The 18867-nt window shown below is 35.0% G+C and overlaps 1 protein-coding gene across 2 annotated transcripts in view; it reads right to left on the reverse strand.

Moving 5' to 3' along the window:
- The window catches only part of STT3B (STT3 oligosaccharyltransferase complex catalytic subunit B), a 106925-nt gene that overhangs the window by 34544 nt on the left and 53514 nt on the right, over positions 1–18867 (reverse strand). For both annotated transcript variants that reach the window (XM_063662090.1, XM_054479486.2), the window contains exons 4-5: positions 6871–6936; positions 3273–3372 (exon numbers count right to left, since the gene is read on the reverse strand). In XM_063662090.1, coding sequence (XP_063518160.1) covers positions 3273–3372; positions 6871–6936 — 166 coding nt within the window. The remainder of the gene's footprint in view (positions 1–3272; positions 3373–6870; positions 6937–18867) is intronic.

Consider the following 18867-nt stretch of genomic DNA (forward strand, 5'->3'; position numbering starts at 1 on the left):
TAGTTCCATATTTTCACAATTACAAGTTATACAACAGTAAATATCCCTAAATTTGTCTTCATATCTTTAATAATTTCCTTATGACATAAACACAAAGTATGATAAGCTTTAATCAAATTAGAAAGCTTAAATCACTTCACATCCCATCAGTTTTACTGTGATTTCCTGCAAGCCATTCTTTCTACAAATGCAACATAAGGTTTGGGTGTTCCTTTTAAAACAGTAGAATCCCATGCATAACATAATTTTTAAACATTTACTTCCCAATATAGTGAAATTCACCAAGTCAAAAATATCTCTTAACAGAAAATTAAATTTTTCCTCCCAAAATTTCAAATAGAGACGGCCTCCCATCTCAGCTTTTCTTACACCTCCCTTGCTCAATTCCCATGCCACTCTTCTACCACTATACATCCACATTACCTCCCATGTGCCTCCTTTTCCACATGTGAATAAACTTTGACAGTTTTCTGTGGTTGTGTTACAATTGATTTTAAGGACACATGCAAAAAATCGACTCAAAGAGGACACGACTTTTTCATAATTATTTAAAATAATTCAAGTCATTTAATTCAACACTTAGAACAACACAACTAGACATTAAGTTAATATAATTATGAGTCTGACATTTATCAATAATTATTTTTTTTTTACCTAAACATTTCTGCTCAAGGGGAGAGAGAACAAAAGACAAAGGATGTTACGTGCCAAAATCAAAGAACTTCATATACAAACACTTTACAATGCTTCCATAGTTTTTAGGACCATTAAGTTAGGAGAAATTGAACTTAAATCCTGACACACTCTGGGTGAAGGAAGAGCAACACTTGCTCTATCATACTACTTTCCATCCATTTAGAAGTAAACCCTACGAAAGCAGACTAGAAATCATCAAAATACTCCTGGATAATTATAAGTAAAAGAAACAAGTTGGGTAGAGTGGAGAATTTGAACATTATGAACATTAGCTTTATACACACATACATCCCTAACCCATTTTATTTTTCTTTCTTCTCAAAATACTCTCAAGAATCAACCAAAGTAGTATGAATTTCATATTTTTCTAGAATGACAAAAAAAAAAAAAAAATCCCAGCTACCAAATACAAAGGCCTTTCTCAAATTCTAATTCTTTGAAATCTTGGTGCTAAGGTTAAAGGGGAGTTGGACACTGCTTGAATTTTAAACTTTTATGTAGAATATACTTCCATCTGACCATTTTAACAATATACTTATTTGACTACTTCTGACATCTCCTTTGGCTCTTCTTCCTGAATCATGGCATTTCATAAAGTGTATTTCTCAATCTTCTCTCTCCTGTATTCCTCTGACCATTAATTTCCAAGATCCCCAATTTTTAAACTTACACAAAACAACAACAACAACAAAACACCCTCTTAGTTCCTTCACTGTAACCATTTAACTTAAAAAAATAAAAAAGTTTAATCCATTATTTATTATTCTCCTTTCTGGATCCCAACTACTGTTTATAGTGTTTTTGGGGTAGAGAAATACACAGGTTTATGTATTTCAACAGTACGGTTATTTGTTTATACGAGAGGCACACAGATTTGGTGGTTTTTAGCATCATGGGCCATTCATTCAGTCACTCATGCAATCAGAGACAGGTCTCCTTCTGTCACCCAGGCTGAAGTGCATAGCACACAGCAGTCTTGAACTCCTGGACTCAAGTGGAACTCCAGCCTCAGCCTCCTGAGTAGCTGAGATAAGAGGTGTGGGCTACTATGGCTGGCTCATTACAGGCTTTAAAGCCAAAATCTGAGTTCAAGCCTCAGCCCCGTTATTAGCTACATGATCTTTAGCAAATTATTATGTCTCCTCGTTTCCTCACCTGTAAAACGAGAATAGTACCTACCCTCACAGTATCAAATGAAAAAGTACGCTGAAATGGCTATAAATGTAATATACTATGCTTTTTTATTTTGTTGAGATACAATTAATATACTACAAAATTTATCTTTTAATAACCTATCACGTAATGGTTTTTGGTGTATTCACAAGGTTGTGCGACCATCACTACTATCTAATTCTAATATATTTCCTCATCCTTGAAATAAACCCCATATCCATTAACAGTCACACCTCTCCTCTCCTCTCCACTATTCTCCTCCTCCTAAATCCCCAGGCAACCACTAATCTACTTTCTGTTGCTATGGATTTACCCATTCTGGACATTTCCCACAAACTCTACTTTCTGTTTCTACGGATTTGCCTATTCTGGACATTTCACACTAACAGAATCATATACTATGTGGCCTTTTATGTCTGGCTTTTTCACATAATGGCATAAAGTTTTCAAGGTTCATGTTGTAGCGTGTATCAGTATTTTATTCCTTTTCATGGCTTAATAATACACCATTGTATGACTATACCATATTTTACGGTTTCATAAAGTTGATAGACATTTGGGTTGTCTTCATTTTTGGCCATTAAGCACAATAAATGCTGCTATAAACATTCACAAAGAGGCTTTTGTATGAATATATGTTTTCGGTTCTCTTGGGTAAATACCTAGGAGTGGAACTGCTTGGTCATATGACGAATCTATGGTTAACTTCTGAGAAATTGCCAAGCTACTATGCTTTTGAAAATGAACTTAATTAAGATTTATCTTTGTGTTATTGTTTTCCAAAAACAATATTATAATAGAATTGTATTATTTTACTAAGACACTGGTTTCAGTTCACAATTGCTCTCTAGTTCCTTCAACCCCTAAAAGTTCTAACTCTATCATGGAAAATGAGATCTAAGGTGAAACATCATCTATCGCTAAGCATCACAGTGAAAATATTGTTTTAAAACCTGTAGAGAAAAATGAACATTTTTCTAGAGACAACAGAGACTCAATCTATTAGTACATTATCCAAAAAAGAGCTTTTGAAAGCTTATTAAGCTGCTTACTTTGAGGATGTCAATCTCTTACAGTAAGTTGAATTTGATATAAAAAATGTGAATGATTTTCATGATAAAAATTCCCATTCCCCAAAATTAACAGGAGGAAAAAGTGTAGACAAATATTAAACCCAGACTAATTTCTACAAAAATAAAAAAAAAACTTATCAAGGAAAAGTTGATGACAAAGCACTTATATAAAAATGCCTGGCTTTCTTATCAATATAAACAGCAAAATGAACACAAAATTAATTTTACCTTTTCATGCATAATATTGACCAAATAGAAATATCTCTTCAATAAAATGAATGAATACAAAACATCTCTTAGTTGACAGATGTCAAAAATCAAATTACTTACCTATGTAGACTCTTTTGCTGTATCTCTGCATCAGTAACAACACAAATACATGCAGTGGAATAAGATTGATGATAAATACATAACCACCCCAAGCAGAGACCTATAGGAAAAGAAGTGCTAAGTTAAATATATATTTTTACTTTTTAAAATAAGTATATTTAGGAATCTAAACATACAATGAGCAAATATAAACATTACGATTTTAGCAATTTTGAGAAATGCTTAAATAAGAACTTACTAACCTATGAAGAACGTATTCCTCATTTTTATTGATCATTAAAATAACACGATCCCACAAATCCAATATGCTTTTCCAAACGCACTGGAGAAATGTTCAAATTAAATTAGATTTAATAGAAAAGCTGAGAGTATTATAATTTGTGAATCATCAGTAAACAGACTGTCATAGAGACAAGGAGTTTTAGGATATAGATCATAAATTTTGAAAATAAAAAAACGGCTTTTACCTCACCCACTTTTTATGACAGATTTGTTGTAAGAAAGGTCACTGAGAGTAAGAGCAATGAAAGGACTCATTGACAACTAAAAAAAATTCAGATGACATGAATACGCTTTGAGATTCTCAAAACTAAAAGTGCTAGTTGGGCATAAATTTTTTTCTTAAAAATGGATTACAAAGCAAGATCCCATTTTAATCTTTGGCTTATATAAGATACACTATTTAGCCAGAATAACTGAGGATGTTCTTGGTCTACATTAATGAATATTCTAAAGAGAATCTCCATTCTCAACCAATAGAATTAATTAATTTTTTGGTACACTAAATAATAGGTAATAAGCTCCTGTCAATATCAAAGTTCTTAGATGTCCTCTAATAATCAGAGCTTGAAAGGCTCATTTGTATTAACAGTCACGTTAGCAGACTATATGCTAGCATATCTATTCCAATAATGCTTCTCTTACCTAAAATATTTCAGAACCCCTTGTGGAGAACTGCCATCAGTTTTCAATACATACATCAGTTTTCTGCCTTGGTCACATGCTATTTTTCACAAAAAACAATGTTATTCTAATGGAGCCCCAGTCCTATCTGAAAGACTTCTGATTACTTTAAAAATTTAAGTCTAAATTTGAAAGAGAACAAGTTTGATATTGCTAAGTACAACTACCCAGAATGTGCCCCAGGCTCTAACCACTTTAACTCGGATAACTTGGATGCACATATTCCATGACATTTGTTTAAAAAGAAAAAAAAGATTAGCTCAAATTATCATTAATTTTCAGAACAAGACTACTATACAGGCTATGGTGTAGAAAAAAAGAGAAAGAAGAATAAAAAGGTAATACTGAACCCCAATCTTAAGACACCTGTTTAAAAAAATTTGTAGGTAGCCGGGCACATTGGCTCACGCCTGTAATCCCAGCACTTTGGGAGGCCCAGGCAGGCGAATCACCTGAGATCAGGAGTTCGAGACCAGTCTGACCACATGGAGAAATCCTGTCTCTACTAAAAATACAAAAATCAGCCAGGCATGGTGGCACATGCCTGTAATCCCAGCTACTTGGGAGGCTGAGGCAGGAGAATCACTTGAACCCAGGAGGCAGAGATTGCAGTGAGCTGAGATCATGCCATTGCACTCCAGCCTGGGCAACAAGAGCGAAACTCCATCTCAAAAAAAAAAAAAAAAGTAAATTTACAGGTTAACCTAGGGGATATGACCATTATTTCGGTAATGACTCTAGGTATCTACTACATTAAGGTTGAGAATTGAGTATAATATCAATATGCTACCTTAACTACTCTCTTCACTTAAGAACAAAGAAAAGCTGAAACCAATCTGAAAGTGAATGTGATGTTCTGAAAAGTACTTGCTGATCTTATGCATGATCTTTAACTACAGGGATTTATTTCTTCTCGGACCCACATAAATTCATTTTAAGAGTTTTCCTTCATTTACTTTAAGGAGTGAAATGAAAGCAAATGGGCCAGAAGAACATTCTTTCTACAACTTTTTCTCAATCCGTCTCTCTTTTTAGTTAACTCTTTACTTGGGTTATCTTTTTCACCAAGACTTCCAAGTACTCTTATTTCTCTGTTCTAAGTTCACTTCACTAAACTGTTTAGATAATGACTGTTTAAAAACTCAGATTTTAACATTAAGCAGTTATCTAGTCAACTACAATACGAAAAACTAATTTTTAATATCATATTTAAAATTGAGTGTTAAGTAAAAACTTATTTCATCTAAACATGGTTCCATGCTTGATATATGACAGGCAAAATTTCCTGTTCTTTTTGAATATGCAATCTAACTTGGAAAATATTTCACCTGTCAGAGCTATTTAAAAAATAAAGCTAGGGGCCAGGTGCCATGGCTCACACCTGTAAACCCAGCACTTCGGGAGGCTGAGACAGGCAGATCACTTGAGGTCAGGAGTTTGAGACCAGCATGATCAACATGGTAAAACGCTGTCCCTACTAAAAATACAAAAATTAGCCAGGCATAGTGGCACACATCTGTAATCTCAGCTATTTGGGAGGCTGAGGCGCGAAAATAGCTTGAACCCAGGAGGCCGAGGTTGCAGTAAGCCGAGATCGTACCACTGCACTCCAGCCTAGGCGACAGAGCCAGACTGTGTCTCAAAAAAAAATAAATAATAATAATAATGAAATAAAATGAATAAAGTTAGGAAGAATAGAAAAATAATATTTAAATTTAAGTCATTAAAAAGTTAAAAAACAGGCACGGCGGCTCTCGCCTATAATCCCAGTGCTTTGGGAGGCTAACGTAGGAGGATTGCTTGAGGCCAGGGGCTTAAGACCAGTCTGGGCAACAGAGTGAGGATCTGTCTCTACAAAATATTTTTAAAAATTAGCCAGGCATGGTGGCACACGCTTGTAGTCCTGGCTGCTCGGAAAGCTGAAGTGGGAGAATCACTTAAGTCCAGGAATTCAAGGTTATAGTGAGCTATGATTGCACCACTGCACTCCAGATTGGCAAACAGAGAAAGACACTATCTCTGAAAAAAGAAATGATAGGCCAGGCGTGGTGGCTCATGCCTGTAATCCCAGCACTTTGGGAGGCCGAGGCCAGCAGATCATGAGGTCAGGTGTTCAAGACCAGCCTGGCTTCATGGTGAAACCCCGTCTCTACTAAAAATACAAAAATTAGCCAGGCGTGGTGGCAGGTGCCTGTAATCCCAGCTACTCGGAAGGCTGAGGCAGGAGAATTGCTTGAACCCAGGAGGCAGAAGCTGCAGTGAGCTGAGATCGTGCCACTGCACTCCAGCCTGGGCAACAGGGCAAAACTCCGTCTCAAAATAAATAAATAAATAATGAATATAATCTTAAAAAATTAAAAAAAATTCTTAATAAAACATTTAAGTATTTTGAAGTGGTACACTTGAAAACATTTTGTTTCACTTGCTGCAAATATTTGAGGGGTTAAATATTAGCCCTCTCCACCAAAGCATGTGTATACAGGACCTGTGAGTAGGAGAAGGAAAGAGGATGGTAGTAATGAAAGATTACATTAAACAAAATAAAAATCCTACAGACTTCAGGAGAAAAGAAGAGACCTGTTTTAACCTCCAAAGACCTACTAGACTTCATGTAGTCTCAAATATGAAATCTTACCATATAGAAATAGGATAAGCAGCAGCACATTGTCCAAAAAACTGACCCAGTTTTTACAGATTTTACCTAAAAAATAAAAGCAACTGATATAATAAAAATGTTTACAAATGCTCTTGCGGAATTTTAAAAGTTAAATGTTTGGTAACCACATGCTACAAAAAGTCAAGGTTATTTGAAAAAATACTGTGGTTATTCAGATATGCAGACGTATTTCATATATGCATTTATAACACTGAGCAGCACACTGAGACATTTTAAGAATAGCTCTCATTCTCTGTTATGTAGTTTTCAGTAAAAAGAATCATCTTTTAAATAACAAATTACATTTTTTTCGTTTTCTGCAAAGTCTCTTGCCCTCACTGATATCCACACACCATGCCACAGGTCACCACGGCCACCTCCCACCCCTTCTCCTTAGGTGTCTACACTCCAGAGTGGTCTTTTGCTTGTTCAGCAGTGCCAAACCAGTTCAATGGGCTGAACCACACCCTACGCAATGAGGTGTGAAAACCTTCCAAGTCTGCCCTTTCCTGGGTACTCTCCCTCAGCCTCAGGATACCATATAGAGTTTCCTTCTATTTTAGTTACTCTTTTATCGTAATTAATACTTCTTTCTCTCTCCTAACTGAACCCAGACTGCTATAATCTATTACAATAAAACCAAGGTATATTTTACAACCACTAAATACAGTTCATATCTTGAAACTTCCCCAGACTCAATCCAATTGGCTGAAAGAGAAAAGTAAATGAAACATATTTTTCAGTATTTACTAATACACAGAAAACTTTGCTAGGCTATGTTGAACACAAACTATAACTCAGTCCTGTACTGGGGAGATAAGATACAAAGGCAAGAACTTGAGTCAAAGCATAATATAAAAGAGACCCTATGGTGAGTATAAACACTGAGTACCAAAAGGTCCTTATAGAGCCTGAATGCCAAAGGCAGGAAAGCAGTTCTGGCTGGGATAAAATTACCAGAAGCTTTACTGAGGTGGTGGTTTTGGGCAGAACTTTGAGGGCAATGAGGCAGGAAAGATGCAAGGCATCCAATCAATCACCCACAGTGGATGCAGTAGCAGGCACAGATGGAAGAAGTATAGGTGTGGAATTTAAAATTTTTAAGCCCACAAAAAGCTCACAATCTAGAGAAGGAAGTAAACTGAAAAGCAAGTAACCAATATACCATATTTCATAAAAAACTATGACCATCACTCATAACATACATCCTAATTTCAGAGATGTCAAAATCTGGGGAGAAAGTATACATTTTAGGATTGATGAAAGGTACTATATACAAAGTGCTATAATAGAGGTAGGTATCAGAAACTAAGTGCTATGAAAACAGAAATGAGAGTAACAAAATCTATGTAAAAGAATGGTCAAAATGTCAAAGCAGGCACTGAAGAATTATAAACAAGGAGAGAGGGATCAATAACGAAAAGGGGAAAACAGCAACACCTGCCAAAACAGAAAACAACAGCTGAGCTACTCAGAAGGAACTGAAAAGACTTTAGGAGAAAAGTTAGGACTTCGTAAGTACGGTATTATGATATATGGACTTTCATCCACAGTTTGTGCCTCTTAATTCCCTTTGTTACAGAATCTCTCTCTCTGAACTTCTCCTACTCACTTTTCACTTCGCCACTTGGCAGGACTCTAATTTGATTTTGGGTCAGAAGACCCTCATTTCAGAGAGGGTTCTGCTCCATACCTGGAGGAAGGAATGCTGCACAGAGAGGCCAAGAAGAATCTGAACAGATAGGCTTTGCTGGGTTTAGGTCACACTCTTTTTGTCCAGTCACATTTTGACAAGGTTGTCCATGCTTCAATCATGGACAACCAATAAAGTCTCCATAAAAGGCCCAAGGACAGGGTCTGGTGAACTTCTGGATAGTTGAATACAAGGAGGCTGACAGGAAGGTGATCAAGAACTCATCCATGTACCAGGATGGTGGTGCACCCCAACTCCATGGGAACAGAAGCTCCTGCACTTGGGACTCTTCCAGATCTTATCCTACATATCTCTTCATCTGGCTGTTTATCTGTATCATTTAGAGTATCTTTCATAATAAGCCAACAAATTGAACTAAGTGTTTCCTTGAGTTCTGTTAGCCGATCTAGCACATTAATCAAACCTGTGAAGGGGAGCTGGGCCCAGTGGCTCATGCCTGTAATTCCAGCACTCTGGGAGGCCGAGTCAGGCGGATCACGAGGTCAAGAAGTCGAGACCATCCTGGCCAACATGATGAAACCCCGTCTCTACTAAAAATACAAAAATTAGCTGAGCGTGGTGGCACGCGACTATAATCCCAGCTACTCAGGAGGCTGAGGCAGGAGAATCACTTGAACCCGGGAGGTGGAAGGTGCAGTGACCTGAGGTCACGCCACTGCATTCCAGCCTGTGGACAGAGCGAGACTCCATCCAAAAAAAAAAAAAAAAAAAAAAAAAACAACCTTGAGGGGGTGATGGGAATCCCTAATTTAAGCTGGGCTATCAGAAGTTCTAGAGGCCCAGACTTTCAACTGGTGTCTGGGGGCATAAGCTGGGACAGTGTCTTGGGGACAGGCCCTCAACCTGTGGGATCTCATGCTATCTCCAGATAGACAGTGTCAGAAATGATTGGGAGGACACCAGCTGGTGTCCGCAGCAGAATTAACTGCTTGGCAGTGGGGAGAAATCGCCAAATATTTTGAGGTCACATAAGTCTTCTGTGTTGATGATCATTGTTTTGGTATGAAAGCAGAGAAAAAATATGGATTGAGTTTTTTCCCAGACAATAAGTCATGCTCACCATTTGGTCTTCATTTACACATATCAAGGAGTCCAGTAGTAGAGGCTTTGAAATAAGAAAATCGCATATTCGGATAAGCCATTTTTGAAAATAACAAGGGTAAGCTTTAACCCAAAACTACAAGACATGCAAAGAAACAAGAAAGTGTGACCCAAATTTGGACAGGTATAGGTTGGGGAAGGGGGCGTGGTTGATAAAAACTAACTCTGAGTGGGCCCAGATGTTGGAGTTAAGAGGATAAAGACTCTAAAACAGCTGTTATATGTTCAAGGAATTAAAGAATACTATATTAAGAAAATTAAAGAAAAATATAATGATATAACACAAAATTTCCATAAAGAAACAGAATATATATATTCTCCTATACATGTGAGAAATAAGAATGAATTAGAAATTTTAGAGCTGAAAAGCATAATAAATGGAATAAAAAATTCACTAAGTAGGCTTAATGGCAAATTTGAGATGGCAGAAGAATCAGTGAGCATGAAGATAGGTCAACAGAAAGTATCCAACCCAAAGAACAGAGAAAAACGAAGTTCAAAAAAAGAGAGGCTACAAAGACAGACAGATAAAAACATTTAAAGAAACAATTACAACTTCCCAAATTCTAAGGTAAGCACTAATCTACAGATCCATGAAACCCAAGAAGCCACCAAATATAATAAACACAGAGAACTACACCTAGGTAAACTGTAGTCAAAATACTGGTAGATAAACACAAAGAAGAAAAGTTGAAAAGAGAAAGAAAAAAAAAAACCCCACAAGGAAGTAACGACATGATTGACTTTGCACCAGAAAAAAAAATTTTGACAGAAGGCAGTGGAATGACATACTCACAGCGTTAAATGAAAGAGAAAATTATCAAGTGTTAAATGAAAGAGCAAAGTATCATTAAAAGTAATGGGAATAACGGCAATTACTTTTGCACCAACCTAATATATTCTTACATAACTATCCTTCAAAAAGGAAGGCAGGTGAGGATTCTGGGAAGATACTGAAAGAAGAAGCGACAGAAATCAGCTCCCCACCTAGACAATAATTGCACGGGCAGAATCAATCTGATGCGAGGAAACTTGTCCTCCAAGTATTGAGGTTCTGCGCTCTGATCACTGATTGCTGCTTTTTGTCACAGAAGAGCAGACAGAGGTGATCACCTTTGCACTTTGGCCCCAATGTTGCAAGCCCCTCCTCTGGCTGAAGTGACTGACAGGGGATTTAAAGGGCTGGCACTTTTTTCACCTTCATTTTTCTGCTTTTCCCCACTTTGGAAACCAAATACTGAAGACTACGACACTCAAAATCAACCACATATATGAAGAAATATATGACGGGAAATTAGAAAGTCACCGTGAATACCCTGGAGAAGGTGTAGGCTTTTACAAATGGGCAATAAGCACATGAAAATATGCTCAACATTACTACTCATTAGGGAACTACAAATAAAACTCCAAGATGCCACCTCACACCCATTAGGATGGCTACTATCAAAAGAACCAGAAAATAACATGTGTTGGCAAGGACAGGGAAAAATTAAACCTTTGTGCAGTGTTGGTGGGAATGTAAAATGATACTGCTGTTGTAGAAAACAGTTTGGCATTTCTCCAAAATTTAAAAATAGAATTGACATATGACCCAACAATTCCACTTCAAGGTATATACTCACAATAATTAAAAGCAAGGTCTTGGAGAGAGATTTGTATAACCACTTTCAAAGTAGCTAAACCATAAAAGTGTCCAGCTGCAGATGAATCAATAAGCAAAATATGGCATATACATACAATGGAATATTATTCCACCTTAAAAAGAAAATCCTGACATGCTACAACATGGATAAACCTTGAAGACATTATGCTAAGTGAAACAAGCCAGTCACAAAAAGACAAATACTATATGATTCCACCTATGTGAAGTATTTAGTCAAAATCATAGAGACAAAAATGTGAATGGTGGGTGCCAGGGGCTGAGGGGAAGGTGGAAAGGGGAGATATTGTTTAATGGGTACAGAGTTTCAGTTTTGCAAAATAAAGAGCTCTGGAGATGGATGGTGGTGATGGTTGCATAATCAATGTACTTAATGCCAATAAAGTATATACTTAATGATTAAAACATAAATTTTGTGTCATGTCAATTTTACCATAGTTTAAAAAAATTGGGGGAAAAATGAAGGCAAAATTGAAAAATTCCATTACAGCAGATTTGCTCTAGAAAAAATATTAAAGAAAGTCCTTCAGGCTAAAAGGAAATTATAAAAAATGGAAACTCAGATGATGGGACAGAACAAAGAATACTGGAAATGGTAAATATGGAGTATATAGAAGACTCTCTTGATTGTTTTCTTAATTTAATAAGTATAAGTTATATGAATATAAATATAATCTGTATTGTTAGGTAGATAACATACATAGATATAATACATATGACAATAACAGCACAGAGGAGAGGAGAGAAAAAATAAGACTGTGTTGGAGCAAAGCTGCTATATTTTACCAGAATTATGTTAAGTAGAAGTAGATTGTAATATTAAGACGCATAATTCTTCTCTGCATCAAGTGCTATAAATAAATAGCAATAACAGGCTAAACAATCAGGGGAATTAAAATGGTATACTTAAAAATGCATTTCAACACAAAAGAGGACAGTAAATGGCAGGTGCAAATCAAACAATACTTAAAACTCCAATAAAAAGGCAGAGATGGTCAGTCTGGATAAAAAAGCAAGATCTAACCATACGCAGTCAATGAAACTTTTAAAATCCAGAGATACAAATAGTTTGATTTTAAAGGACAGAAAAAGATAAGCCACGGAAACAGGAATCACATGAAATCAATCAAACAAAGCAGATTTTAAGACAACATTCCTAGAGATAAAGAGAACTACTTCACTATAATAAAAGGGTCAATATACCAGTAAAATGTAAAAATTTTAAGTATACAGGGACCTAAAACAAATCCTTAAAATACATAAAGCAGGAACTAACGGAACTAAAAGAAGAAACAGTTTCTGAGAGGCAGTTATTGAAATCTCCAACCATATTGTTGAAGATAGAACTTGAAAAAAAAAACAATGAGCATATAGAAGATTTGGACAATATCAACCAACTTGACCTGACCATTAATTTACGATATGCAACCTCCAAACAGCAGAATACATGTTCTTTTCAAGCATATGTGGATCACTGTCCAGGATGGAGAGCATGCTTGACGAGGATCCAGAAATCTTGTTTTGAACAGTCAAGATAGTAAATATTTACACTTAGGAGCCAGATCTGTCACAACTATGCAATTCTGTCATTCTGGTGTCAAAGCCAAAGACAGTATATGTTTATGAATGGCCAGGGCTATGTTCCAGTAAAATTTTATTTACTAAAGCAGGTAACCTACATATGGGCCATACTTCACAGACTTCTTTTGTGCTAGACCATAAAACAAGTCTCCATATACTTAAAAAGACAAATTATACAAAGTATGGTCTTCAACAACAGAATTAGAACAAAAAAAAGTATGCTAAGAAAACCCCAAATATTTGGAAATTAAACACCATGACTAAAAAAACTCATGAGTCAAAGAAACTATGAATTCGAAGAATATTCAACCACATGACAATGAAAACACCACATATTAAAACACAGAGACTACAGCTAAAGAAGTAAATACAGTATATTCTAGTATAAATAGTTATACTAGAAAAGTAGAAATGGAGAAAATAACTTAAGCTTCAACTTTAAGAAGCTAGAAAAGAGTAAACCAAATGCGAATTAGAAGGAAATAATGAAGACGAAGAAATCAATGCAATTGAAAATATAAAGGAAAAAAAATCAGTGAAACCCAAAGTTGGATAAGCTTTATCTAGACTAATGAAGAAAGGAGAGAAGATACAAATTATCAGTACCAGGAATAAGGAAGGTGACATCACTACAGATTGTACAGAAATCCAAAGACTTATAAAGAAATATTATGAACAATTTCTGCCTACAAATTAGGTCATTTAGATAAAATAAAAAAACTTTAAAAAAGATACTACCAAATTACTCATGAAAAAATAGAAAATCTGAATAATACGATGTCATTAAAAAGCTGAATTCATATTAAAAATCTTCCCTGGTCCACATGGCTTCAATGGTAAATACTGCCAAACAAACAGTTAAAGAAGAAGTAATACCAATCCCATGAGAATTATTTCAAGAAATAGGGCAGGAAAAACTACCCTGTCCAACGTGATGTCAGAGGTTCCAGTCAGTACAACCAGGCAAGGAAAAAAAATTAAAGGTATACGGTTCGGGAAAAAAGTAGCAAAGACCCTCTGTCTCTGAAGATAACATGATCTTGTATACAGAAAATCCTAAGGAATGTAAAAAGTAAGTTTTAACATGCAAGTTTAGCAAGGTCACAGAATATATGATCTACAATACTTCCCAATTTTAAAATGTACAATGAAGTTATAGTAATTGGGTCAGTACAGACAACTAGATCTATGTTTATGAGGTAGGTATATAGACATCTAGATCAACAGAACAGAACAGAATCCAGAAATAAATTCATAATCATGTTTTCCCCCTGAGATCAGGACAAGATACAGTTGTCCTCTCTCATCACTCCTATTTGCATTGTAATGGAAGTCCTAGCAAATGCAATAAGAAAAGAAGTACACAGACTGAGAAGGAAGAAATGAAGCTGACTTTTTTTCGTGCATGACATGATTGTCTATGTAAAAGACCCCAAAGAATCAGAAAATTACTGGAATCAATAAATGATTATAGACAACACTGGAGGATACAAGGTTAATATATGAAAGTTAAACTTGTTCCTATATACCAGTAATGAACTGAAATTTAAAATTAAAAACATAACAGCATTTAGCAGCCAGTACATATTAGCACACACACAAAATGAATTACTTAGGTATAAAACCAACAGAATATGTGTGGAATCCCTATATGGAAAACTACCAACTCTGATGAAAGAAATCAAAGACGTAAATAAACAGAGATATATTCCATGTTTATGATAGGAAGACAATGTTGTTAAGATAACAAACCTTATCTCTGCAAGTGACTTTGTGGACATCAACAAATCAATTTGAATGTTTATATGGAAAGGCAAAAGACTGAGACTAGCTAACATGATATTGAAACAAGACTGATACTACATACACCTGACTTCAAGACTTATCATACAACTACAGTAATCAAGACAGTGTGGGAAAAGAACAAACAGATCAGCAGAACAGAACAGAGCACAGAAATAGAGCCCCATAAATATAAACTGACCTTTGACAAAAGACAATACATAGAAAAAGAATAATCTTTTTAACAAATAATGCTGTAACAGCTGGACAACCACATACAAAAAAAAAATCAATCTAGACACAGATCTTATACTTTTCATGAAAATAACTCAAAATGAATCACAGACATGAATGTAAAGTGCAACACTTTCTAGAAAACAACACTGGAAAAATCTACATTGGAATAAAAGGCAAAAATCTAGTGGTAGCCCAAACATGGCATGAAAACTGTATTCCAACAGAATTTACCAATGGCTTTCTTCCTCTATACTGAGCAAATCTAGAAGAAATTTAGTGCATCCAGATGACTAAAGAGACATTTTTGTAAAAGAATTTTTTTAATGGATTAGGCTTAGGGAATTAACTTCACATAATTCTCACAAATTATGAGGTCCTCTGTTTCTAGAATAAGTTAACATTTCCTAATTGATTTAAAAGAAATAAATATTTGAGACAAATATTTTAAGAGTAAAACTCAATTCTATTACTTATATTATAGTGAAGCACCTAGTACCTGCACAAAAAAAAGTCCATATACATGCGGCCAGTGACTATCTTATTAAACAGAGTAGAAAGTTCTATTGGAAAGTAGTATTGCTTTAGGCCTACAAACATGGGCCATCTTGTGTTTTGGTTCACAGTATTAGGAGATGCACTGAATTCCACTTGTGCTTGGGATGTGGAAAGCTGCAAGAGAATGTTATTTTCACCTCAACAATAAGGGAAAAATTCTAGATGATCTACAAAATAGTAAGTTTTCTTAGGCTTATCAGAGAGCTAAAGTCACAAGGCAAATAAGCAAGTGTTAAAACAGCTAAGGAAACCAGACATAAGAAGAATTTACATTCACAAGCTCTTTTCAGAAGCCCTACCAAGTAGTCATGAAAAAGATTTGGAGTAGGATAGAAGTTCAGCATCCTTGGTGACACTGTCAGTCACATGGGAAATTAGAAAATATCTGAGCTAGAAAATTAAAATACAGCATTAAAAACTCTGTGCAATTCTTCTGTGTAATTCATCTGTGTAATTCATCTGTGCAATTCATCCGTGTAATTTGTACACAGATGTTTATAAATGTTTAAAATGTAATAAAAATGTACATAGATGTTCACAGCAGTGTTATTCATCATAGACAGAAATTAGAAAGAACCCAAATGTTTAATCAACTGAAAAAATGGAGAAATACAATGTGATAACCATACACTGGAATATTATTCAGCAATAAAAAAATAAAGTATTTATAAATACTTCAACATAGACAAACCTTGAAAATACTATTGTAAGTGAAAGAAGCCAGAGGTAAAACAGGTAAGGTCGCTCACACTTTGGGAGGCTGAGGTGGGAGGGTAGCTTAAGGCCAGGAGTTTAAGACCAGCCTGAGCAATATAATGAGAACCCATTTATATTTGAAAATTTTTTAAAAAAAGACATAAAAGGCAACATATTATATAATTCCTTTTATATGGAATTCCAGAATAGGCAAATCAGAGAGGCAGAAAGCAATACCGGTTGCTAAGGGCTGGGGGGATGTGAAAATGAAAGTCACTGATCATGGGCGGGGCTTTCTTTTTGGAGTGTTAAAATGTTCTGTAACTGGATAGTGGTAATGGTACAACTTGGTTAATATACTAAAAGCCACTGAATTCCATTCCCTAAGAGGATAAATTTTATAATATGCAAACTATTTTTCAATAAAAAAATTTATGGAGTACAGCTAAAGTAGTATTTAAAGGAAAAATTATAGCTTTCAGTGCTTAAAATAGATCAAGTCACTAACCTGATCACCCAGAAAAATTAAAGCAAAAATGAAGAAGATCTAAATAAATGGAAAGAAATACCATATTCACAGATCAGAAGACTACATATTAAGATAACAATTCTATTCCAAACTGACCTATACATTCAATGCACTTCCAATCAACATCCCAGAAGGCTTTTTCGTTAAAGAAGTTAATAATGTGATTCTAAAATTTACATGATGCAAACAGCTAAGAAAAGCCAAATTAATTCTGAAAAAGAGAAATAACATTAGATTACTCATGCTACCTGATTTCAAAAGTTTCTAGAAACTAATGAAAATAACATAAGGTATTGTTATATAGACAGACACAGATAAACAGAAGAGTCCCAAAACAGACCCATATGTATATATTCAATTGATTTTGACAAGGTTACCAAAGCAGATAATTCAGTGGAGAAAGAACAATCTTTTCAACACATTATGTTGGAAAAACATAACATTCAAATCCAACAACCCTTATATTGCACCAGACCATAATCAACTTGAAATAGATGACAGACCTGAGTGTTAAACCTAAAACTATTTAATTTCTAGAAGTAAATACATGAGACAATCTTTGTGATTTTAGGGTAGGCAAAGATCTCTTAGATAAGATACCAAGAGCAAGATCTATTGAAAAAAAAAAACTGATAAATTCCATAAAAATCAAAATTTTCTGCTCTTAGGAAGAGACTAGAGAAAATGTTTGTAGAGCACACATCTGATAAAGTATTTATTTCCAAAATATATAAAGAACTCTCACACCTCAAGAGTAAGAAAACAACTCGATCAAAACATGGGCAAGATATGAACAGACATTTCATCAAAGAACAGGGACGGCAAATAAGCACGTGAAAAGATGCTCATCAGTCATTGGGGAAAAGCAAACAAAAGCCATAAGATACTACTACCTACATACAAGAATGGGCAAAATTTAAAAATGTGACCATGCCATCTGATGGAGTAGTAGAGTAAATATTACTGTTATGTATTTGTGGAGGGAATGCAAAATGAATACAGCAACTTTGACCAACTGCTTGGCAGCTTTTTATAAAGTTAAACCTATACTTATCACACAAACCACCAATCTGTGCCTATGCATTTACCTAAGTGAAATAATAATATATGTCCAAACAAAGACCCATAAGCAAACAATTTTATAGCCACTTAATTCATCATTGCCAAAAACTGGAAAAGAAATTGTAGTACATCCATATAATGGAGTACTGTTCACCAATAAGAAGTAACGAACTACTAAAACATCAACAACATGGATGACATTCTCAAAAATATTATGCTAAGTGAAGGAAGACAGATATACAGGGTCACACCTACTGTCTGTATTTATATGGCATTCTAAAAAAGAAACTCCCAAAGCTATATAGACAGAGAAACAGAAATCAGACCAGTGGTTGCCAGAAATGGGGTAGGGAGAAGATTGACTACAAAGGTACAGGAGGGAATCTTAAAGAAACAAAATAAAACAAAACAAAACAAAACAAAACAAAACCTGTAAGAGGCAATACGATAAACACTGCTCCTTGTCCTACTTTATCTGTGTTAATTACTTTTCTGAATCATGTACTCTGGTGCTCATAAATAATAACAAACATGTACTCATTTCTTACTATGTTCTCACAATATTCTATACCTTTACATGTATTAACTTTTAAGTTATATAAGGAAGGTACAATTATTACTTCCATATTATAGTTGATAGAACAGGCACAGGGTGGGGATTTAAACAACCTCCAGTGACAGAGCTGGAAATCAAACCAAGAGAAAACCAAACCCTGGCAATTATGCTACAGACTTCACTCTTAATCACTCAATCATGATGAAAATGTTTTAATCTCTGTAGGACACAAATCCAAAATGTCCAAAAATGTCTGTCAACACCAGCTTGTAACAGTAATACGGCATCAACAAATAATAATGCTATGACAAAGTACTTATCTTTTAAATTTTAAAAACATGTACCTTGTAAAAGAGTTGGTTTAAAAATAAAAACACTGGGTGAGGAATTAGACAACTTAACATTTATATATTAGAGATTACAAAAAATGTTTTCACCTTTTTATAACTTCATTTGGGCTACAAACAACTTTTCATAGTAGTTAGAACCGTAATTATTTCCAC

This window comes from Pongo pygmaeus, chromosome 2, assembly GCF_028885625.2.
Source record: "Pongo pygmaeus isolate AG05252 chromosome 2, NHGRI_mPonPyg2-v2.0_pri, whole genome shotgun sequence".
NCBI classification, from domain to species: Eukaryota; Metazoa; Chordata; class Mammalia; order Primates; family Hominidae; genus Pongo; species Pongo pygmaeus.